Consider the following 25,281-nt stretch of genomic DNA (forward strand, 5'->3'; position numbering starts at 1 on the left):
ATGAACCGGCAATTCAGTTCCAGATCATTTTCAGCGGGGGGAAGGAGGAACTACTCTGTCTCCAACAGTGGCTTCCGAGTGGGCAACAGCTCAACCTCTGTCATCGGAGGAGTGGGATCTTTTGGTGGTGGCTTTGGCAGCAGAAGTCTCTACAACACTGGTGGAAGCAAGCGGATTTCTATGGCATAGCTTGGTGGTGGTGGAGGAGCTCACTTTGGAAGAAGCTTGGGTGGTGGTCTGGGATTCAGCAGTTATAACACAGGATATGGGGGTTTGGTGGCAGTGGCATGGGCCTAGGTAGTCATGTTGGAGGCTTTGGTGGTGGTGGTGGCGGTGGTGGAGGAGGATATGGATTTTCAGGCTCAATGCCTTGCCCACCTGGGCGAATCCACAATGTCATAGTGAATAAGAACTTACTGACTCCTCTGCACGTGGAGGTTGATCCTGAGCTTCAGAGGGTCCGGGTGCAAGAGAGAGAACAGATTAAGACCCTCAACAACAAGTTTGCCTCTTTCATTGACAAGGTAAGATGGAGGGCAGGGAGAACATTGCATTGCAAAAGAAACACTAGGAAGGTATGAGAGGTTCAGGACTGTTCTGAAAATAAGACACAAGGGAGCTTTTCTTTTACAACCTGGAGGTAGAATGATGCTGCTCAGGATTTGAATAGCTTATGAAAATCTGGCTTCATAAAGATGCAAAAGGACTGAAACTATAATGATGGGAGTTTCTGCAGTTTTAATTGTAAGACAGCGTTCCTCAATCATGTCTCCTTCATGTGTTTTGGGTAATAATTTCTATTAATCCCTTGTCTATGTTGGCTGGGAAAGATGACATTTGTCATTGAACCTATCTGGAGAGCACCAGATGGTGGGAAGCTACACTTAAGAAAAGAACTAGTAACTTTATTTAAATTGTACTTTTAAATTAAGTACTAGGAAGGTATTTCAGTAATGAAGTAATACTAAATGTGAAAGTTTTACAGTTTTCCTTGGAAATTGTCAAAGAAGGTTGGTCAGACATTTGTAATGATACTAGATTAAAAGATATCTTGTCACGGAATACATGATTGTTTAAGATGTATAGACTTCACCCAGAATTCCCTAGTTAACGCCCAGGATTCTGGGAGTTGAAGTCTACATATCTTAAAGTTGCTGTGGTTGAGATACACTGATCTAAAGAACAGTGCCTGGTACAGGATCACCCCCACAATACTTGTTAAATTAATTGCTGGCTTCACTTAGTATATACAGCAGCTTCTTTCAAATAAAATGTTATAGTGACATTGATGTAAATCTATTCTAGTACATCTAGTTAAATAAACCTGTTTAATTCTCGAAAAACTAATTGTCTCCAGAATGAATAGCTTGATCATTATTATTTCAAAGAGTTCGTTTCTCTTTGGAATATGTGTCTAAACATAGTTTTAAATGGCATTTTTTTCTCATAAGAGGAAAGCCTGGGGTAAACACAAGCTGAATTTTAGCAAACCAAACCTACAACGTTGTTGAGATAGAGGTTACTTTCTACATGTAAAAGAAATATAAAAGCTTTTAAAGAAGGACTGCTTTGCACGCATTTCAACTGGGGTGGAAGTGAACTATTGTGACTTTTGAAAAGATTTTTAGAATTTAAAAGTTAAAATGCAGAAAGGTTGATATTGGTGAAAATCTAGGGGGAGAGAAGTAGGCATGCTACACTTTATTGCACATTTTGGATTAATTTGATAGCAGTAATTTGAAGACTCATTTGGTTAATATAAATGGTTCTTCTAAGGAATTATGCAGTTAATAGTATATTCCTAATGACAGATACAAATTCATTCTTAGGTGTTTCTCAATCACAGGTTTGTTATGACCACGTACATGTGAAAATCATGTTTCATGTTCATCTTCATAACGTGTTTTACGCAACATTTATTGCTAGTATTTATAAACTACTTCCCCATGATATTGTTATTATTATGATATAATAGAAATAAATGAAAATATACTTGGTGTAGTGGCTAAGAGGCATCATGCTAGATATTGGCTTGAGTTCTAGTCCTGTCTTGAATATGAAAGTAGCTAAGTATCTCGCTCTTAGCCCTTGGACAATGGCAACCTGAAAATTGCAGGGATTAGTCTAGGCAGTCACCATGACTCAAGATTGTCACTGAAGATACAAAGATACACAGACACACATAGCACAATATAGAACATATTTAAAAATTAAATTGCTTTAATGACCTACACTTTGCAAACTGGAATCACGTGTCCTACATGAAAGAGCTTACCCCTGCATGAGAACATTAAAATGGCACAGGTCAGGAAGGGCTATCTATACAATATAATGTTCTGAAAGTGTAGTCTACCTCTATGCAAATCTAATTAATACTTTGAGATTTTCTTCATTGGGTTTTCTATACAGCTCTCTGTCATTATGCTCTACAGGGGCATACCACAATAAGAGCTAAATAGCTGTATGTCTTCCCATCATTAAATCTATATTTGACACGTGCCTAGTCAATTTTCTGCCAAGCACTCATTCATTGCTTTCCCAAAAAAAAAAAAAAAAAAACCTGGCAGATGTCTTTGTACAAGTCATGGTATGGTTTCAAATTATAGAGTTGGATGAGGTTATTTAGATCAAGTCCATTCGTCTGCCCATTGCAGAAATCCAAATTTATTACGAAGAATATGTCTGAAGGTTACGATTCTAGAGGGAGCTTTGGGGTTGGGAACACTGCTTGCTGGGTGAATTTAACCCTTCCCTGTCTAATGATCTTTTCGCGTCCCTTCATCTCAGTTCAGTTTTGTTTCCCCTTCCTTTTTCTTTTTCAGGCCAGTTGCCTTTTCCCCATTGCCGAATTACTCAATTGTCAAACCATTCTCATTGTCATAGGCATTTCCCCACCCCACACAGGACCTACTTTCTTGTACTTTAAATCCATTTTTCTTTCATGTTCTGCATTCTGAGTTGATAGATAATAGGTCCTAATCTTCTCCATGACATTTCTTCAGTTACTTGTACTATATTAATCGATTTCATCTCAGTTCTCTGTTTACAAGATTAAATGCAACCCATTCCTTCATTCCTCTTACAGAATAACAGAGTGGGAAGGGACCTTGAAGGTCTTTTAGACCAGTGGTTCTCAACCTTTCTAATGCCACGACCCTTTAATATAGTTCCTCTGTTGTGGTGACCCCCAACCATAAAATTATTTTATGTTTTCCGTGTTTTCTTGAAAATATGTTTTCCAACACCTGTGAAAGGGTCGTTTGACCCCCAAAGGGATCCCAACCCACAGGTTGAGAACCACTGTTCTAGACCAACCCCCAGTTCAGGCAAGAAACCCTATACCATTTCACACAAATGGTTGTCCAATCTCTTCTTAAAAACTTCCAGTGTTGGAGTTTTCACAGTTTTGAGGCATGTTGTCCCACTGATTAATTGTTCTAACTGTCAGAAAATTTCTCCTTAGTTCTAAGTTGCTTTTCTTCTTAATTAGTTTCCACCCATTGCTTCTTGTCCTACCCTCAGGTGCCTTGGAGAATAGTTGACTCCCTCTTCTTTGTGGCAGCCCCTGAGATATTGGAACACTGCTATCATGTCATCCCTGGTCCTTCTTTTCATTAAACTAGACATACCCAGTTCCTGCAACCATTCTTCATATGTTTTAGCCTCCAGTCCCTAATCATCTTTACTGCTCTTTGCATTCTTTCCAGAGTCTCAACATCTTTTTTACATTGAGGTGATCAAAGCTGGATGCATGATGCAATCCTCTTGATAGGATTTAGTTTATAGTTGCCTCATCACTCTTATTGCCTTCCTTAAATCTGTTTTGACTTCTCTGAATCTTTCTTAATGGCTGCTGTCCACAACTGAACACAATAATCACCCTTGAAACTCACCCGTACAGCATATATTATTAGAAATAATGACAATGTTTTTAAAATATTAAAACTTGTTCATATTCCATTTGGGGGGAAATCTTTCATTTATACTCAACTCTTGTTTCAGCCTTTTGAGGTGCTTCCACTGTTGAGGACCAAGATGAGGGAGACAATATTCTCTATTGGGATTTTCACATTGAGGATAAAGTGAATGAAAATGCATACCAAGTGTTGCCAGTCATATATAGTTTCATATTTCCAAGTAGCAGTATATCTCTCATGGCCAAGTTCTCAATGAATAGTTCTGGAGAAAAAAGATGGATGCAACTATTATTGAAAAACATTGTCATTTGGCAAACCGTTCTGGATTTGCATATATCAAAATGTAATGGGGAATATTGTCCTTGTGAACTGGTCATGCTTAATCGACAATGATCTAAAATGTGGCTTCAGAGACTCATGGGAAAAGACTACCTTACTTTCCACAGAATGCTCTGTCCTTTCAGTCAGGTTGAACCAGAATTTGGATGGGGCAGACTTATCTGCTTCACTTTCTCTCACTTATGATTTAAAAGAAAAGTTTAATGCGTCCTGTTTCTGCATCAGTCCATCAAAATTCATGCACACTCGTGTATTCCAGTATAAGCATATTTGCACTTAGTTTCTGCAATATACAGTACCCATTTTTGTAAAGCAAAAATGTTTGTTTATTTTGCTTCTTCCTCTCCCATTCCTTCTCCCTCTTTCTCTTACCTTGGAATATCCAAATAGGAGAAATGCAAATACTATAGTTTAGATTTATAGCTATGGAATAAAGGCAAAACTGACAGATTTTTCTCACAATTCTTCAGTACATTTAACATCTAATTTACCTCACAGCTGAGTATGTCATGGGCTGTTTGATTTTTCCAGTTATTTATCCATACTTGTGTGTTTTCAAGAGTGCTGCTTTCAGACCCAAATTTCCCTATTAAGATACATATGAACTTTACTTCTGGCTAAATAAGAAACATAATCTTTTCCCATGCAAAATCCAAAGGTTTTTTGGGCGCAGTGTAGAGTATCATCTGGCAATGGCACTACATTCTGTTGCCAAGTTTGAAAATCATTATCTCCTTAATTCTTACGACATGCCTCAAGGCTAAGCTCCTCATTATCTATTACTCTTGTTTCAGAGATGAAGGAGTTGATCTGATGAGATAACTAGTCAATTGCCCAAGGCCCCAGGAAATCTGGCAGAATCACAATGAACGTTTTGTTCTCACAGTTTAAGAGCCTGAATTCTGGAGGGCATGGGGGAGGGGAGAACATGTCAATTAGAGCATTGGATGATTATAAAGTTATCATTCTTTAATGAACATTAATAAATTCTCCCTTTCAAATAATAAGCCATTCTAATTTTATCCTAAGAGGTTTTAAATATGAATAAGAAAGATAAGCTACTTTGATTTTCATCTTTTTTCTTTCCCAAATTTATTCTAAGTACATCTTCATTAAACATGGTTTTCCATATTTATTCAGCACCAATCCATTCTTAAAATGCCGTTGAAAAACTATTCTATGCTTTGGCCACTGAGTGGATTCATTAAATCAGCCATATCATTAGTGACTTTTAAAGCAGCCACTTTTTTTCCAGGCTTTGCTTAGGTAAAAGTTGGGGGAGGGGATCATAGCTGATTTCATTAATTGGGGAGGGATATAGGTTTGCTTTTGAAGCCCTTCTGAATAATTCTCGAAGCATACTCACCTCCAAAGCATGTACCCCAAACACAACTTCTTTAGATTTACTTCAATAATTTATAGATTTTGTGGCAAAATAATAAGCTTTTGTCTGTTAATGTGGCAGATCATAGAATAAAACAAAATGATTCCAGGCAGTGTACACCTACTTCTTTGCTTATATAGGAATTATGGTTTTCTGACTAGTGAACCAGTGAAGTAAAAATACAAATAAAAAATGAAGCATACTCAGCTTCATTTTGATAAACCTTTTTTAAAACCGTTAAAAATGAATGAAAAACAGCAAAGGCAATTCTAAAATACCCAATGCCCCTAAAAATGTAGGGACCAGATGAGCTTTCTACTGCTGGAAGGACTTCATCTTGGTTTGTCAAATGGTTTCTACATTTCAACCTATATGTTTCAGCCTAAATAATTAGATGTGGGTGTCATATGATCCCTAGGAGTGATCGTCTTGGGCCCCACTAATCAAATTAGCAGCCTTAAATGCAACTGTAGGTACACAATTATGTTGACTAGGTTAAGATTGAAGTCAGGATTGCCTAATCCTGATTTGTATATTTCCCAAAAAATGAATATTTTTGCTTCCCTACTTCATTTCACATCTAAATCATTCCTAGTATATATTACTGGGATTTTAGAGAAACAAAATATAGGTGTAAAATGCAACATTCTATTTATTTTTAAAAAAAGGATCTTTGCATCTTTGATGAATTTTAATTAACTGGTGATTTAAAATTTTGCAATGTGAACATACATATCTATGCATTTATGTAAAATATTGATGCTGTGAAATTGTGTGAAAATTCATTTCAACACTGAATTTTTAAAATTAGAGAAAGGAGGATGGAGGGTTAAGGAAGGAGTTTTTCTTCAAGAGGACAAAACAGTTAAAACAATTAATCAATGAAATGGCAATTAATCAATGAAATGGCTTGCCTTCAGAGGTTGTGGGAGCTCCATCACTGGAGGTTTTAAAGAAGAGACTGGACAACCATTTGTCTGAAATGGTATAGGTTTTCCTGCTTGAGCAGGAGGTTGGACTAGAAGACCTCCAAGACCCTTCCAACTCTGTTATTCTGTCTCAGAAGGGACATGGAGAATATTGTCACATGGGGAAATCAGCAGAGATTCAGCAGGGCCTTTCCACCTGATCTGATAAAGAAGGATACAAGAATTGAATTGGCACTAGGGAAATCCATGTTCAGCTCCCAGCTTTAGCCATGGAAGTTAACTTGGTGTCTTAGTTTAGTCATTCTCTGTGAGCCCTGTCTACTTGACGGCATTATTGCAGGGAAAAGTGGAAGAGAGAGGGCTATATAGACAGGGTAATGCAGACATTATCTGCATAATGAAGATATGGATTCTAGCCAGTTCTTCAAGAAAGGTAACAAGGTCCCTCTTCTCTCTCCATTCCTTGTTGGGTTTTAGGTGCGATTCCTTGAGCAACAGAATAAAGTCCTAGAAACCAAATGGGATCTTCTGTACCAACAAGGCTCTCCAGCACTAAGGGACAATCTTGAACCTATTTATGAGGCTTACATTGAAACTCTTCGAAGACAGCTTGACAGCCTCTGCAATGATAAAAACCATTTGGACATAGAACTGAAGAAACACAAGAGCTTGTGGAAGATTTCAAGAACAAGTAAGTAAAAGTGAAGAGAAGTAGATGATGTTGGGTGGATGATGTGGACTTCTGTCAAGAAGACAAAGCAATGCGTGATGCCTTCCTCCCAATTACTGTAGCTGCTCTTACACTAATTTTTTTCGCCATGGTTTCATGTTTTGCTTTCCCTTCTCATTATTTGCAGTGGGTATTGTTTTTCAATTTAGACCCAGTTAATTTGCCATGTATGATCCTGTGCATAGCATCTGGCGAGGTATAATAGTCTTATATGAAGTATAGAACTTATGCTGATACTTAGGCAAGTATGAGCCATAGTGGCACAGTGGTTAGAGTGCAGTACTGCAGGCTACTTCTGCTGACTGCCGGCTGACTGCAATTTGGCAGTTCAAATCTCATCAGGCTCAAGGTTGACTCAGCCTTCCATCCTTCCAAGGTGGGTAAAATGAGGACCCAAACTTGTTAGGGGCAATATGCTGACTCTATAAACTGCAAAGAGCGTTGTAAAGCATTGTAAAGCAGTATATAAGTCTAAGTGCTATTGCTATTGCTATTGCTAATGATCTCCTGATTTCATTTACCATAGAAAATTGTCATAAAGTTATATATTCAGTAAGGCTTGTAAAGATTTTGTATACATCTGAACAACCGGTTGAATAAAGCTAATATAATCAGTGCTAGTAATAATTTATTCCTATTGCAGATATGAGGATGAAATTAACAAACGGACAGCTTGTGAAAATGATTTTGTGGTGCTCAAAAAGGTAAGTGGTCCGTATTAACATATTAACACATGGAAATGTAAAGCTGCAATCATTTTTTTTATTTCTTATACATCCCTACTCATAAACATTTGCACTTACACATCTATTTGCAGTGTTAAAGTTAATAGTCTTACATGCCTGGCAATCACATTTACTACATTACCTGTTTTAAATCCAATACCCACATTTTGAATTATTGATGTGCAGCTTAGCTTAGGACAGAGATGCAGATTGTTGCTATTAGCACATTTTAAAAAACTTTCTTCCAAAAGTTCACATATCTATGCATGAAAAATGTTGGTTTCTAACCTGGGTATTTTTTATTTTCTAAAAGTGCAGCTTAATTATAGGGATGTATTCTTGCACTGTCTGCCATGCCTGAAATCACTACAGATTGTGGATGAGTGTGGAGTAATACTTAAGTTATAGGGCTAAAAGAGGGAAGAGCCAGGTTGCAGTCTACCCACAGCCATGGAAGCTCACAAGATAAATTTGGGGCTTTGGCTCTCTAGCAACCCATCCCACCATATAGGGTAGTTCTTATGTGGAATACTAGAACACTACAAATGCAGGCTTGAGCTCCACAAAGCTAGCTCTTCATTGAACAATAAATAAGTAATGCTTTGTTCTATTATATACCAGGTATACTACCTGCATAGAATATTGCTTCCTTAAAAAGCCTTAAAACGGGAATGTCTGTGTTAAAGCTCTGACCCATCATTGCCTGCTCTGTCCAGACTATGATAGTATTTATGTTTCTTCCTAAGGATGTGGACGGCTATATGCACAAGATTGATGGGATCCAAGTCTGACTCCTTGACTCATATCCAGTTCTTAAGAGCGCTCTTTGATGCGGTAAGAATCACTTCTGCCTTTTTATAACTATAGTACCTAAAGCAAATTCATTTTCCAACATGTGACCAATAAAAGCATTTTAAATGCATGTAAGAGGTCTGCTCAAGAAATACATGCCATCCAATGTATAGCTTTCTGACTGTTTTACTGCCTGCATAAACCTGTCCTTTTACCTGTTATGAAAGCAGTCCTAAGACCTATGATGGGAAGTGGTGGCTCAGTGGCTAAGACACTGAGCTTGTTGATCAGAAAGGCATCTTGGCGGTTTAAATCCCTAGAGCCGCATAATGGAGTGAGTTCCTGTTACTTGTTCCAGCTTCTGCCAACCTAGCAGTTCGAAAGCATGTAAAAATGCAAGTAGAAAAATAGGGACCACCTTTGGTGAGAAGGTAACAGCATTCAGTGCGCCTTCAGCGTTTAGTCATGCTGGCCACATGACCATGGAGAATGTCGGACAGCACTGATCTTCAGCTTTGAAATGGAGATGAGCACTGCCCCCTAGAATCGGGAAGACTCACACATATGTGCAAGGGGAACATTTACCTTTAAGACCTATAAATCATTAACCCAAATAGCTGCTTTCAAATCAATTATTATTATAATCCTAAGTAAAATAAATCCATTCTTATTGGATGTTTGGTGTGGGGTGAGCTCAGGAGGGACCTGTCTATGTTGCAAGGATACCTGAAAAGGAAGACATCTTAATGGGCTTTCAGAGAGAAATTCACATCTCCCATGCCATGTGAGGTGAACAAGCATTACATCCTTTCCCCATAGAAGTGAATGGTGGTTGTTGAAAGCTATGAACAAAGTGACACTGAGAATTCCAAATATTTAATGATAGAAATCCCACCTGTAAAGGATTTCAAACCCTGGTATATCTGCTTTGATAGAGGATCTGGAATCTTTACTTGAAAGTCATTGATATAATTATTTCCTGTGAGCACTTTCAATGTAGACACATGTCTAACAAGTTAATCCAAAGGCACAAACACACTCTATCACAGTCTGCATCGTGGCTTTTTCCTTAACAATTGCATTGTTTGCAACTCCCACAGGAGCTGACTCAGCTGCACTCGCAAGTTAAGGAGACGAACGTTATTCTGCAAATGGACAACAACCGAGATCTGGATCTCGACAGCATCATTGCTGAAGTCAAAGCTCAGTATGAAGACATTGCCAATCGCAGCAGAGCAGAAGCTGAGGCATGGTACCAAAGTAAGGTGAGGATCTTTGGCAAAAGCAGATGTAATTCAACTCAACTTGAATGACAAAAATAGCCCCTCAATACAAAGCAAAATCTCTGAGAGGTTTCAATATTTACACTGGAACGAAATTGAATTCAATGCTCTCTGATGCTCCTGAATTAAGAACTGCTGAAACCTGAAAGAACCAAGTAGCAGTTTGTCCAGAAAGTTAGTCTTTTGCAAGAAATTCAAAGAACGGTCTTTAGGGCAGCCCAAAGAGGTTCATAAGATCACTATATCATATATCTTTTTAGATCTAATCTATTCCACAAGATACAGGAAGCACTATCTTTACATCATACACATAGGGCATATTACACCCAAAAATGGTTTGGTGAATGACCCCTATCTATAAATAGTTATCACCATCTTTTCCATTTTTATTTCATTTTTCTAAAACGGAACCTTCCCCATCTTGGGTGCATTTATGAGATGTTTCAGCTGCTGAAAAAATACAATGTTTTGGCATACAATGTTTTGCCTCAAGTGGAAAAGTTCTGCTCATCTGGTAAGGTGGCTCTTTTGTCTTTGAGAGTCTTCCAGCTTCTTGGAATGGGTCCCAAAAATTTGCTTTTGCCCTGAGAGCACATCTGCATATAAATGTATATTCAAATATGCATTCCTTTATTGAAAATAGATTTATGTTCCTGCAGCTAAATTTGGCTCTTCATCTATGGAAAAACTAGACCTTTCTGTACATTAAACTAGTGCAATTCCAAATTTTCTTTTTCAAGTACTTTGAGCACTCAACCTTTTTTTCTACACATTTACAATCATGCCAACTATTTTATGCATGTGAATAAAGACCATTTTGTGAATAGGGCTTATTTAAGATTGCACAAGATGATTATCACTTTCCATTTCGACTTTCAGTTCCAAGAATTGCAAAGTACAGCTTTCAAACATGGTGATGACTTGAAATCAACCAAAGATGAGATTGCAGATCTGAGCCGGATGGTCCAAAGACTTCGGTCCGAAATCGAAATTGTGAAGAAAGCAGTAAGGAATATCTTTTTCCTCCTTTTTTTTCTCCTCCCCTCTCTTTATTTCTTTTTCTAAGGGAGAAATTAATTGTTTTATGATGATCAAAGATTCAACACTTGTAACTGCCTAGGTTTAACCTCCCGCCTTAAACAGGATTTATGCAATTCGTAAGAGATTTCAATAATTCCTTAGATTCTTTCTTATTTCATTTTTTATAAACATTCTTGGTTTCTGGGGAGAAAGGGCAATGGGCGACATCTTCCATTTAGGGGCTAATGGCTTCTCCAGATTTCCTTAGTTCCATTTATAATTGCTTTCAAAGCATATCATCAAGGCTCCTCAGAGTTTTAGAATCCCATGTTCTACTAATCACTTTCACTGGTTTGGTATTCTCATCTTATTTTCCCACATGAATACTTTAGCTTTAGTCGGTTCATATGGAAACCACCCAGGGACAGGCTTCAAAAACTTTAGCAACATGTTCTCTGCCCAGTTGCTGGTGGTGCCCATGGTGGGCGTGGCCTAGTCGGTCTCCTGCACCACAGTGGGGAGGGGGCTTTTCACCCTCCCTGGGCTTCGGAGGTTTTCCTGATGCCTCCGGGAGGGCAAAAACTGCCTCCCCAGGCTCTGGGGGCCCTCCAGAGGCTGGCAAGAGGCCTGGCCTCTGGCCTCCTTCCTCAACTTTAGGGAAGCCCATTTTTTGCCCTCCCCAAGTCTCCACGCGGGCCCTGTACTTACCTGGCATCCCAAATAGGCCACGTGGAGACTCCTGGGAGGGGAGGGGCCAGCCAGGGGTGGGATTTGCAGATTCGCTGAAATGGGCAGATCCTAAGCTAGAGGATCACCTGAACCTGTGCGAACCCGCAGAAGCCCACCCCTGAAACCACCTTGGGATGTGTGTGTGTGTGTGTGTGTGACATATTTTAACTGAAGTAAAATAACAATACCATAGAATAGTGTTTTTAAAGAAACAGTGGCTTGCTATGAGTAAACCCCAAGAAACAAAACAGATACCTTACACTCAACAGCAACAGAAAGAAATGAATTCCCTTAACTAGTGACGGAATTCTTTCTCCAAAATCTTACATTCTTCTCTAAGAAACAAATAAAAGTAAAAGAAACTGTACTCTATAATTTCTTAAATGGAATAACAATAGTATAAGATGGGCATAGAAAAAGATAACCATGTTTACCTGCAATTGTATGTATGTATATAGCACATTAGAGATAACAATTTTGGTTATAAATAGCTAATTATAGAAAGGGAAAATACTAACTGCAAAGAAACCGATACGGAACTGCCCTATAATTTTTGATGGAACGTTTGGTTCCTATGTTGTCCTAAGTCATGTGTTTGTTGTTGATGTGTTTATGTGTGTAAAATAAAAACTAAAAACTAAAAATAAAAATAAAAAAGTAAAAGATGGGGCCTGGAAAGAATACTCAATGTTGGTGCTTCAACTAAAACGTCCCTGCCTCTTTGAATTAATGAATTAATTCATTCATTTGTATTGGCAATCGCATCCATGTACACAAAACATGGAACATTTGTCTCTTTCTTTCTCAGATTAGCAGCCTGCAGTCCAACTTAGCAGAATCTGAACAACGTGGGGAGTCAGCCCTGAAAGATGCTCGGACAAAGTTGCTTGACCTCCAGTCTGCCCTAACATCAGCAAAGGACGAGCTGGCTCGCCTGCTGCGGGATTATCAAGAACTGATGAATGTGAAACTGGCCCTGGATGTTGAGATTGCTACATACAGAACCCTGCTAGAGGAGAGGAGTGCCGGTAATATTGACCAGGATATCAGACTCTTTTGCCTCTTTCCATGTGCAAAAGACCAATTGCCAAGATTTGAGTTTTGAAGGTGGTTGTCTATTCTGGTCAGATGCACAAGGGTAGGTCAGAGGTGGGATTCACTTATCTTCCCTACTGGTTCGCAAATGTAAGCGCGCTCGCAAGGGCCTTGTCTGTACATGTGCAGTGCTCGCATTACATCAGGGTGAGTGGGAGGAGCCTCCCGCAGCCACTGCTACCGGTTCACCCGAACCGAGAGAACTAGCTGAATACCACCTCTGTGGTGAGGACTTGGACAATCTCTTTAGCTAATAATGTACCATATTTTTCAGAGTATAAGACGCACCGGAGGATAAGATGCACCAAGATTTTGAAGAGGAAATTTTTTTAAAAAGTTTTTGCACTCTGCTGACCTCCCCAAAACAGCCTGTTTTTTACGAAAACAGGCCCATGTTTTTTTTCCGAAAAAGGGCACAAATAGTCTTTAGGAAGCTTATAGAGTGCTCCTGGGAGCTGGGGAGGGGGGGGACAAAACTGAGCAAAAAATTGCTCGTTTTTTGCTCATTTCTACCCTCCCCAACCCCCAGGAGCACTTTGCAAGCCTTCTAAAGGCTATGCATGGCCATTTTGATGACGGGGGCGGGGTTCAGGAAGCAAAAAATGCTATATTCAGTGTATAAGATGCACCCAGATTTTCAGCCTCTTTTCTGAGGGAAAAAGGTGTGTCTTATACTCCAAAAATATGTTAGGTAGAATTTTTTTTTAAAAAAAAAAACCAAACAATGCATAGTTCCAGAGCAAATTATTTGGAATAGCAGAAAGAGAAATAAGTTGATACAAGACTAAAGCCAAGAAGGAGATAGCTTAAATGCTACTATAGGACTGGTTAGAAAATGAATTATGAAAATACAACTGTACAGAGCTGAGTTGAATCTCATTATTCCGAGAATATTCAGCTCATAGTTAATAACCTGATGCTCTGGCCCTGAGTGATAAATTTGCAAGATTCAGGAAAGACCCCTTGAAGCTATTTCGAAGCAAATTTGATGCTACTATGAATGCCATGAAACTGGGGGTATAGAATTTTCTGGATAGTAAATTTGTTCTTTGTTTCAACGCTTTGTTTTTCTTTTCTCTTCTTAGGATGTCGGGCGAGTTTGAAACCCTGTCAATATCTGTAAGTATGCAACCTAGTGTTCAGTTAAATTAGACAGTGCTTTTGTCATATTGAGTGGCCAAGTCTGATTTCCTGTACTGTTTTCCAATCCACAGCTGTGATCAGCAGCTCGAGCACCATGAGTGGAGGAGGATACGGTGCAGGAGGAGGATACGGTGTCGGCGGGGATCTGGCTACGGAGCTGGAGGAGGAGCTGGATATAGTATCGGTGGAGGAACCAGCGGATTAAGCCTTGGTGGTGGCGCGGCGGCGGAGGTCACAGCCACATTAGTGTTGGAGGGGGGAAAGTGAGCGATTAGTAGTGGGGGCAGTTTAAGTGGCTCTGGAAGCCTCACAGGGGGCGGATACACCTACGTGGGGGAAGTTCAAGCATGAAGATCCTATCGTCCACAAGCTCCTCAAGCAAGAGAATAATCAGCTAAGATTTCCAACAGCAGAGCTCATTTCCTGCTTCAAGAGTCTCTTGTTATCACGTGCCCCCACAACACAACATACAGTACTTTCTGAAAATTTAGTGTGCCCACAATTGCCCATACTTCCTCTACAATGATCATACAATCCTCTACATTTACAGGGTAAATCGCCTGCTGGGATGGCATTTGTAAGCTTAGGTCATGATCAGGAGGTTAATCTACTATTACAGCCCTTCCAGGATCTAGGTGGATGATCACATACTTGGAAAGTTCCTTTCCTCTTTTGCTTTCTTTTTGGGATGTATGTAAGCATGTACAAAACCAGTGTGTCAGGGCTTCGAGCCCAGTTTTCTCCCTGGCATGCTAGCTTTCCATGAATAGGCACGTTTTCTGATCAATGACAGAAGCATTTCAATCATGTCATCATCCACCTGCAGGCTCAGAAGTGGCCCATCCCAGAAAGGCAGAAGATGCAAGTTGATGTGATTGTTCTGATTGTATGTTTCACCTCATCTGTCTCTTTTCACGCTCTGCTGCATAGACCATTGTAATTTCCCTGCACCCTCACATTGTTGTGTTAGTGCTTCTGTGAATGGAATGGTGCTTCCGATATTGGCTTTCTCCATGTGGTCAGCTGTACTGTTGCATAACTCTGTAGGAAGCAGGTAACGTAGCTTGTCTCTTCGCTGCTGCTTCAGTGGCTTTGCACAAGCCCGTCTTGTCACAAAGAGAATACACTAAATTGCAGATGAAGAACAAGATCACCAAACCAGACATACTACTTTTATAAGCTCTGTTTAAAGTATCACTTTATTGTACATCTTGTTTTTAAATTCTAATGTACAGTAGTTCATGTGACTATATATTCCATCCTCTAAAGTTGTTAACAAAAAGCAAAATGCAAGCTTCCGGCAATTTCCTCATTCACAGTGCACCTCGTGAAATAATCTCTTGTCAATAAAGTCTTGTGCTGCAATAAATACTGTCATTTTTACATTAGCTCAAAACCTCTCTTTTGTTTTGTAGCACAAATCATGGCACTGCTTCGACCTGTGACTTAGAACCAAATGTGACTTTGAGCCTAATTTCACTTGGGATTCTCAGTTCTAACGTCTGGTAGCGTCTACCCCATTTATCCCATTCCTGTGGCTTCTGCTTACCGGAGAAAAATAAGAATTAGAAAAAAAATAAAATAAAAGGAAGAGAGAGGACAGGCAGTGCCAGAGAGGCCAAAATAGGATACACTTGACTTTTGCTCTACCTATTAATTCCTGCAGCACTGTTCTCCATTAGCCAACATCCCGCAAGAGATGATTTCTAAGGGAACTTGGCCCTGGACAAAAATAAAATTGCCTATCTTTGCTCTAAGGGACGTGGTGGCTCAGTGGCTAAGACATTGAGCTTGTCGATCAGAAAGGTCAGCAGTTTGGCGGTTCGAATCCCTAGCGCCGCATAACAGAATGAGCTCCCGTTACTTGTCCCAGCTTCTGCCAACCTAGCAGTTCGAAAGCATGTAAAAATGCAAGTAGAAAAATAGGAACCACCTTTGTTCCATGTGCCTTCGGCGTTTAGTCATGCCAGCTACATGACAACGGAGACCACTTCGGACAGTGCTGGCTCTTCGGCTTTGAAACATAGATGAGCACCACGCCCTAGAGTCAGGAACGACTAGCACATATGTGCGAGGGGAACCTTTACCTTTACCTTTACCTTTGCTCTGCAGGGTATCAGGAGCCTTTTGTCATCTCTTGCAACAAACCCAATAATTTTCCAGGGAAAGCTGACAAAACAGTCCAAAGCTGACCTCAAGATAGATCAGTGGGGAATTGTCACCTTCCAGCCTCACATATTTGTGTATTCAAACTGTTCTCATGACAGGAAAGGGGAAAAAATAGAAGCTTTGCTTGAAAATTTATCTCCTCTTCTCCCTTTCAAATATACTATGAGATACTATAATATACGATGAGAAAAGTCAGGGTTTTATTATATTGCATTAATTTTTACATATGAAGGAGCCTATAATTAGTTCTTCATGCTTTCTAGACACAGGTTGTCTTAATGAGTATCCAAGGCTATTGTTTTCAAGAGAAATTGAAACACTGAGCCATTCAGGGTGAGCTTCAAAATTTTTAGCAAGGGGTTCTCTCCCCTGTTGCTTGGTGGGTGTAGGCATGGCCTAGTCAGCCTCCTGCACCATGGTGGGAACTTTTGCCCTCCCTGGCTCTGGAGGCTTTCCTCGAGCCTCTGGGAGGGTGAAAATGGCCTCCTCTGGGATCCAGAGGCCCTCTGGAGGCTAGAAATGACCCCGTTTCTGACCCTCTAAACTTCCGGTTGGCCCATTTGCATCCAAAATGGGCTGTGTGGGGACTCCTGGGAGGGGGGGGGTGGGCAGGGCCAGCCAAGAATGGGATTTGGGGGTTCTCTGAACTGCACAGAATCTTAGCTAGAGGTTCTCCCAAACCCCTGCAAACCCCCAGCAGCTCACCCCTGGAGCCATTAATTTGTTTTTTGTGGAGGACATAAGTCGTTTTTGGCTACCCTCACTATTTCTGGTCAATTCACCTTTGCATGTTTTTGAAGCACAATTGAAGTTGTAGAATTTCTTTATCAGCAGCAAAAGCAGGAGGAGCAGATCCATATCAGGTAGGTGCCTACCCATTCTACTAGTTTCAGCAGGACCATCAGTATCTAAGGAAACATTCCCGGGATTACCTATTTTGAAATGATGATGCAAACATAATTCAACATTGATGCAAACATAATTCAACATTGTTTGGGAATTGCTGTGTCCCCAGGATTCAGTATACTGAGGAGGCATGCAGACATTTTCTCTCTCCATATAATTGACTCTAATTATCTACCTGCTTACCCACATTTTAAAGCAATAGAAGCTGTTTTTCCCCAGCAATATATTCAAGTGAGTAAATATATCTGTTGCGGAGATGCCCAAGGGGTACAGTATATATAATATGGTACTTGTGACGATGCACTTGTAGCCGTCAACTTGATTTTTTAAAATCTGTGTCACATGTACAACATACACACAAAAACAGATGATTGTACTGTTGTTGTCACCATCTTGATTTTAAAACCATATTTTTGGAACGCTCCTGGTCTGTTGCACCAGCTGTTTGCTTGACTGACTTTACTTCTGTATGCAGATGGAAGTCATTTCTTCACCTTATTCCTATGCTGGTGGTATGTAAAAAAAATAAAAAGTTTTTGTATATTTCCTTACATCTTTTTCAGAGTTCTAAGACAGGGGTCTCCAACCTTGGCAACTTTAAGCTTGGCGGACTTCAACTCCCAAAATTCCCCAGCCAGCAAAAAATATTGTTTCCTGATTACTTATTTGTACCCTATGACTATCATTAAGTGCTGTACCTTGACAAATGTATCTTGTCTTTTATGTACACTGAGAGCATATGCACCAAAGACAAATTCCTTGTGTGTCCAATCACACTTGGCCAATAAAGAATTCTAATCTAATCTATCTATTCTTTCTATTCTATTCTACTCTATTCTATACTATTCTATTCATTCCAAACTCAATCTATCTCAGAGGAAAGGCATCTGTGCAAATCTGGCCCTTACTTCTTTGTAAATCAAGAGAGGTGTCTGTCAGCTGATTGGAGGGTATCAAACCATAATTTGATTTGTTATCACTTAACTATCAAGAAAATGAAAGAAGGCACAACATGGGGGAGATTCTTTTTCAGATTCTTGTAGCAAAGATCACAGCAAACTAACCACTGTTTATCTTAAATGGGGAAAAGGGGTGAGGAGGAGGTTGAGATATCATTTGCTTCACCAACTGAAGCATGAAGATATCTTCGGCAAGCTCTAGTTCCATCAGTTTTTCCCTTTTTTAAAAATTTAAGAGTTAAAATACAAACTTGCAAAAAACAAGAAGAACAAAACAAAACTAACCGGGGGGGGGGGACGGGGGACAAAAACCAAAACAAAATCTTTCTACTAGAAGTGTCAAACTTGATTTCATTGAGGGTCACATCAGGGTTATGTTTGACCTCGGGGGCTGGGGTGAGGTGGCCAGCTCAACGTCATTCATGTAGGGGGTGCTTGTGGTGGCCCAAGAGCTCTGCCAGAGAAAATGGGCTCCTAAGCTCCATGTTCAGCTGTGACGGCTTCCTGTAACCCTCTGCCAGTGTAAATGGAGCTTCGGAGGGCCACCCGCAGCTCTTGCGAGCTCTGTTTTCAGCTGTAACTGTAATAGAGAGACAGATATTTTAAACTGTTTCCTTTCCTATTTTGTTCTTGAAATCAGTTTTTTCCATCCCTTGGAATTCTGTTCCTGAGTATGTTCATTGATGGTTGCATTCATGCAGTTAATGTCACATCTCCTTTCACCTTTGTTAAGTTAAAAGATTAGCCCCCCAAAAGAAGAAAAATAACAAAAAAAGACCCAGCCTGAGGCTTACAGACTAAGTAAACTCCAACAACTGTTTTGTATATCCTGACAAAGCTTCTTGTGGTTGGATTACCAGACGGTCTTATTTTAAACATGTCCCATTCCAGATGTCATCATTATTTGCTGAGATCCATGAATGACTCTTTGCTGGTCCTAATTTTTCAAAATGAGATTTAAATATATATATACAGGGTGTACTGCAGCATAGTCATACTATATAAAAATTTTATTATATAAATTACATTAAATATTCAAATTGGCTGCCATTTTCTTTTAACACTTACTTGTTTGTGTTAAACACTTGTATGACCTTCAAACAAAGTAACCTTTTCTCTGAAAATATTAATTAATAAAGTATATTGTGATTGACCAATTGGGGACTTGTATATTTGGTAAGCTTATATATTAAGTGTGGTGACAGAAATGTTTTCTTGACTTTATTGATATTCTAGGACTTGATTCAAAAGTGGTGGAAAGTACAAGATTGTCAAACTACTTTAAACTGAACTAAGAGCGCTGTGTATCCCTGATGGCCACAAAACCATGGATTGCTTGACTATGGATTGCTGAACATTCCGTAGTTTGGGTTTGTGTGTTATTCTAAGCTACAAGGTAGGATTTACAAACCATAGTGACTGGGTTTGCAAACTATATTTAGTCAATATTCAGATACATTGGACAGTCTTCAAATAATAGAATGTAATCAGCTAAGTGGATAGTAAGTTAATACTTGTTGAAAAAAAGATGAAGGAAAAATTCAAACGGATATTTTTGAGAACGTTATTGCAAGAAATAAACTTTAGACCAGAATGATTTCTGAGCCAAAGTTTTTGGCAGGAAAAATGCCTTAAAGAGGAAATTTGGAGTTATAAAGAGCACATTAGTTATTTAAAGAAGGAAATGACAGGAGCCAGTACAAACAGATAATATCTTATTTGATGAAAATCGTGTAATCTAATATTACATTATGTGATACCATTGAACTATAGTTTAGGGTGGATCAAATAGCCAACTTCCTGTTCTTATTCATCTTTGAAGATGTTGAAAGAGGATATCCAGTGGAAATCAATGTGTGATGGGGCCAAGTGTATATATAGTTAAGCAGAGACTCCTTCTTTTGAGGAATAAAAAAAAGGCGGGAAGGATATAAAAGCTCTTCCTTAAGCAGCCAAGGTGGCGCAGTGGTTAAATGCAGCACTGCAGGCTACTGCTAGATCAGCAGGTCAGCGGTTCAAATCTCACCGGCTCAGGGTTGACTCAGCCTTCCATCCTTCCGAGGTGGGTAAAATGAGGACCCAGATTGTTGGGGGCAATATGCTGACTCTCTGTAAACCGCTTAGAGAGGCCTGAAAGGCCTATGAAGCGGTATATAAGTCCACTGCTATTGCTATTGCTATTGTGGTCCAATTCTCTTTAGCTTCTTCTGAAGGGAAACAAACAAGAAGTCTCCCACTGCATTCATCTAATCAAAAGGAGAAGTCTTTTTTCTTGGGATCCATCACCTAAAGCAAGCGGGGATGGGTAGGTGAGTTTCATCTGTCCTAACTGGAGACAGGTTGTGTGTCCTGTCCTTATGGATATCCAGCAAAATTGTTCTAATGTCACCCTCCACAAAACAATGCAAGCAGGGAAGAAATGGGCAGTTTCACTGGACAGAATCCTTCAGGAAGGGAATAGACTCAAAAGATGTTGGCTTCCATGAATTGGTTCAACAAAATAACGTTTGTGTGTGTGTGTGTGTGTGTGTGTTGTACATGTGTATGTAATAGATTTCTTCCCCTTTTCTAAATACAGTGACGAGTGGCATGAAAGGAAGATATGCCAAAAGCAATTAATAGTACTATTACCTATAGGTAAAATTGGTCTCAGATTACAACACAGAAATAATTTACCATTCTCTCTTATGGAATGATTTTCAGAATCCCAGATGACATCATCATCATCATCATCATACATACATACCAAACATGCATAAAAACCACAGTAACCAAGGTATAAAATTACACAAAAATAATTGCACAAAAATGAGGAATCTTCAGTAGGAGTTAGCAGGCTTTGAAGAAATTTGGCTATGACAGCAATAGCAATAGCACTTAGACCTTTATACCACTTCATAGTGCTTTACAGCCCTCTCTAAGAGGTTTACAGAGTCAGAATATTGTCCTCATTTTACCACCTTCGGAAGGATGGAAGGTTGAGTCAACATTGAATCTGGTGAGATTTGAACTGCTGAACTGCTGGCAGTTGGCAGTCAGCACAAGTAGCCTGCATTCTAACCATTGCACCATCAGGGTTCATGTCAGCTCCCTACCATCAAAAGAGCCTTTCTTATAGTCTTCTATTGCAGGGATCTCCAACCCCCAGGCTGTGGCCCACTACCGGACTTTGAGCTGTTTGGAACAGGCTGTGGAAATGGCAGGAAGTGCAAGTGCCTACCTATTTGCATGAGCAGCGAGCGAGCGCATGTGAATGCTCTCCATTTGCATGAGCAGTGGGCATCATCCCTTCTCCCTCCCCTCCAGTCCACAAATGCTGGGAAACTCTGTTGGGAAGCTCCTGCTAATGAACCGGTAGCGAAGTTAAGAGGATTTCATGCGTGGTTCCCATGATGTCTGCCTGAACTGTAAGAGATGGCAGAGCTGGTGCCCTCCAGGTGCCCTCCAATACAGGTATTCCTCAACTTACAACCATAATGGAGCTTGGCATGTAATCAAGACCACTATTTCAGTGTTTAGGAAAATTCAGTGAAGAATCACTAATATGATTATTCTTAAAAGTATCTTTGTTTGGGCTCTGATCATCTATCTCAGGAGCTCCTTTTGTCATACTAAAAATGGCAACTTTGGGAAGATGGGTGAGGGCGGCACTCAACTTTTTGGGTAGAGCACATAGAGCCCTATAACCACAAACTATATCACTCTCAGAGAAAGAGACTGGCTCAGCCAGTGGGAGGAGTCAAGCAGAGAATTAATCTGGTATCTCTACATAGGCATAAGAGAGCAAAGACCAACCCTTCCTCCCCTTGAATGCCCTTGAACCTTATCTGGTCTAGTCCAGGTGCACACCACAAGTCTGGGAGGATTCCTATGTTATAGGCATGAACAATAAAATAGCCAATTGAACTTTTCATGTGTGCATCTGATTGTTCATGCCGGATAATCACAGACTTCTTACATTGTTTCTTTTTGTAGAAGCCAATGTTATGACTTTGCAACAGTTGTGTGAACCTGAAGGAGATGGACATCATTCAGTCTTTGAATATGGACCATATGGAGAATATGACTTTAAAAACAGTAGCAATTCTGGAAATAGAGGGTATTAAATAGCTGGTAATCCATGAGTTGAAGAAGGTATTGGAAATTATGAACATATCTTTGATGGTTCTAGAATTATAATCAAGAGCTGTAAGAGATTCTGATCAGAGGTGAGTTGCTACTGGTTTGCACCAGTTTGGGCAAACCGGTAATGGTATGTTGGCCTGGGTCACAGAACCAACAGCGACCCAAGCTGACCACACCTCTGAACCAGTTCACTGGTCACCACTGGCATGGTTTTCAGTCCTTTTAAAATGTTCTGCGCATATGCAGGACAATTTACAGGCAACTGCACACACGCACGCAAAGTATGCAAAGCGCACACAAAGCACACAAAGCGCAAGCAAAGCGCACCACCAGTAATGCCGGCAGCAACCCAGCCCTGGTTCTAATGGTGGGCAGCATGGCTCCAAAACAATTTTTAATCTTGGAAGTGGAACCAGCTGCCCAAGTGAAAGTGAAACTAGAATATATTGTATGTTTCTAGAAATGGAATGAATTTCAAAATGTTGAGATATCCTAGTAGAAATATTGGATTTGTTAGAATTGATTAGTATGACTTCAGAGAAGCAGGTGAATTTGATTAATATTATGTTCAAGCCACATATGAAGGGGGTACACCAATTCCTCTTCTTCTGGGCTATAGTGTTGTTTAAATTTATGAAGGTGAGAAAAATGTTTGCAACTTTGATAAGAGGGAAAATAGGTCAATTTAATTTTTGTGATGAGATGATCCAGGAATGAGAAATTCAGCAAACCGAACTTCATTAATCCTTGTGGAATACAGTTATATTTTCAGTATGCAATGAAGGAAAAATCCAGGTTTTTCCACTATCCAAAAAATAGCCATTCAAACATGGGCAATCAGTAGATCTGTCCGTAATGATAATGTAAATTATAAGTGATAATTATATTTATATAAATGAAATCTATACTTCTGAGAACAAAGAATGGTGAGTCTTTTATATCCTTTGGCATTGCTCTAGAAACAAATGGTCATGGGATTGTCAAATTTGACTCTCTCCAATAACCCGCAAGTGAAATTCATCTGCTGTCAAATTTTTAAACACTCCCCTTATAATAAATCCATGTTGCCAATAGAGACCATCATCATCATTGTCATCATCATTGTCATCATCGTTATAGTATTAATATTCAGCTTGAGTTCCCACATTCATAAATTTAATCCTCCCTTTGTATATTCTCCTCCCTTCCTCCCCATCTTTGGTTGTAAATTGTATTTTATTGTAGTTTTAATGTGATTTTATATATTCATATATTTATGATTTCACCTGAGTGTTTAAAGCTACCAGAACCACCTTGTGATGAGATGGTCAGCAAAAACAATTAATGCAGCAGCCTGAGAGTGAGCAGCAAACAATTAATAAACAACTAGCTAGAGCAGCAGCAGAGAGATGCAGAGCGCAGTTAGCAGCAACACAGCAAAGCGCAGCAGCAACAACAACAACACAAAACTGGAGGATATAGTGTTTAATTAGCTGATTGCTGATCTTGAGAGATCCCAAGATCACCTTCAGTCATGAAATCTCTTTGAGGATTCTTTGAGGATTCCCTCACTTTAATCTTTCTTTCAGTCCAATTTAGCAAAGATATAAAGATGAAAGGAAGAATTAAGATTATGCACTTGCCTTGTGCTACTGGAAGAAAAGTGGATATAAATTTAACAATTAATATTAAGATCTACAATGAGAGAAAGGGAGAGCCCACATTTTAGTGCTTTACTGGTAAACTTATTTACTATTATTATTATCTCTTTTATTCATTAAACATGAACCTTTCCAAGAAGAATTAAATAGGTTGCCTCTCCACAGTAGGGACAGAATAAAACAGGGTGTGTGGGAATCGGCAAGATATCTGAATGGCCTGATCTCTCCAAAACAAAGAATAGCTTTCTTCAGAGCCAGATTTAACATTCTTCCCTCAGCACTCCTCCAGGGCAGGTATAAAAGAACACCTATAGCCGAACGCGTTTATATATGTGGTAAAGGAGAAGTGGAAGATAATTCACATGTACTATTACATTGTGAGCTATACAGAGCTTGTAGGTCTGCATATTCTCCCCTTATTAGAGAGATTGCCAGGGAGGGCAGACAATGTTTATCTAGGCTTTTTCCTCCAGGACACTAACCCGGCTACCACGTATGCAGTGGCAAAGTTCTGTGCTGCTGCAATGTCCATAAGAAAAAAATTGGCTACAGTATAGTACCATCTTGTACCAATTATCTGGACATACCTTTAACAATCTTTGGACCATAATGTTATTATCCACTTTTAATGTAAATACTTTTAATTATATTTTAATGTTAGTATTTTTAGTATAGTGTAAAGACAAATGTATATTGCTGGTCTTTGACCATAATAAAGATCTTACTTACTTACTGAACCTCAGTCAACTGAGCATTCAAAAATGCATCACAAATACCATTGATTGGTGCTAATGGTTGATATAGGTTGCTGGTACTAGGTATCAACAAAGTACCTTCTTAAAATATACGATGTTCCGAGTAGCACAGTTTTTTGCAGCTCCACTGATGTTATTGCAGGAAGCTGCAATTTATTGATGTATCTTATAAAATTCTTGGACATGGTACCAAGTGCCCCGATGACAATGGGTATTATTGTTACATGTTTCATCCATAATCAGGTAATTTCAATGGCCAGATTGTGGTATTTCGTGTTTTTGTGTCCCATTATTTTTTCTAGTTCTTTTTCTTCGACTCCAGGAACAGTGATCAATAAACTGTACACTTGGGCCCTCTACAACAGTGCTACTGGCATGTTGTACTCCAAATGACGATCCATTTCTATTCGAAAGTCCCACAAGATCTTCACCTTCTCATTTTTGATAACTTTTTCCACTTTATGTTCCCATGACTTTCTGGATACAGGTAAATCATATTTTTTACATAATGAACAGTGGATTAATTTAGCAACTCGGTCATGTCTAGCTTTGTAATCAGTTTGTGCAATTTAAATGTGAATTGCTTGCAGCAATTTTTCTGTACTTTGGTTCACATAATCATTCAAACTTCATTTTTCTTC

At 39.4% G+C, this 25,281-nt stretch overlaps 1 protein-coding gene across 1 annotated transcript; it reads left to right on the forward strand.

Moving 5' to 3' along the window:
- Positions 1–25,033, forward strand: LOC116504407 (keratin, type II cytoskeletal 4-like). The gene is given in 16 exon segments (XM_032211402.1): positions 1–271; positions 274–524; positions 7,047–7,227; positions 7,230–7,260; positions 7,943–8,003; positions 8,771–8,796; positions 8,798–8,858; positions 9,917–10,081; positions 10,979–11,104; positions 12,657–12,858; positions 12,861–12,876; positions 14,029–14,066; positions 14,158–14,222; positions 14,225–14,264; positions 22,096–22,219; positions 24,943–25,033. Coding segments are annotated over 16 exon segments (1,749 nt in total).
- Positions 25,034–25,281: the final 248 nt, after the last annotated feature.

The sequence above is a fragment of the Thamnophis elegans genome, chromosome 2 (assembly GCF_009769535.1).
Source record: "Thamnophis elegans isolate rThaEle1 chromosome 2, rThaEle1.pri, whole genome shotgun sequence".
In the NCBI taxonomy this organism is placed as follows: Eukaryota; Metazoa; Chordata; class Lepidosauria; order Squamata; family Colubridae; genus Thamnophis; species Thamnophis elegans.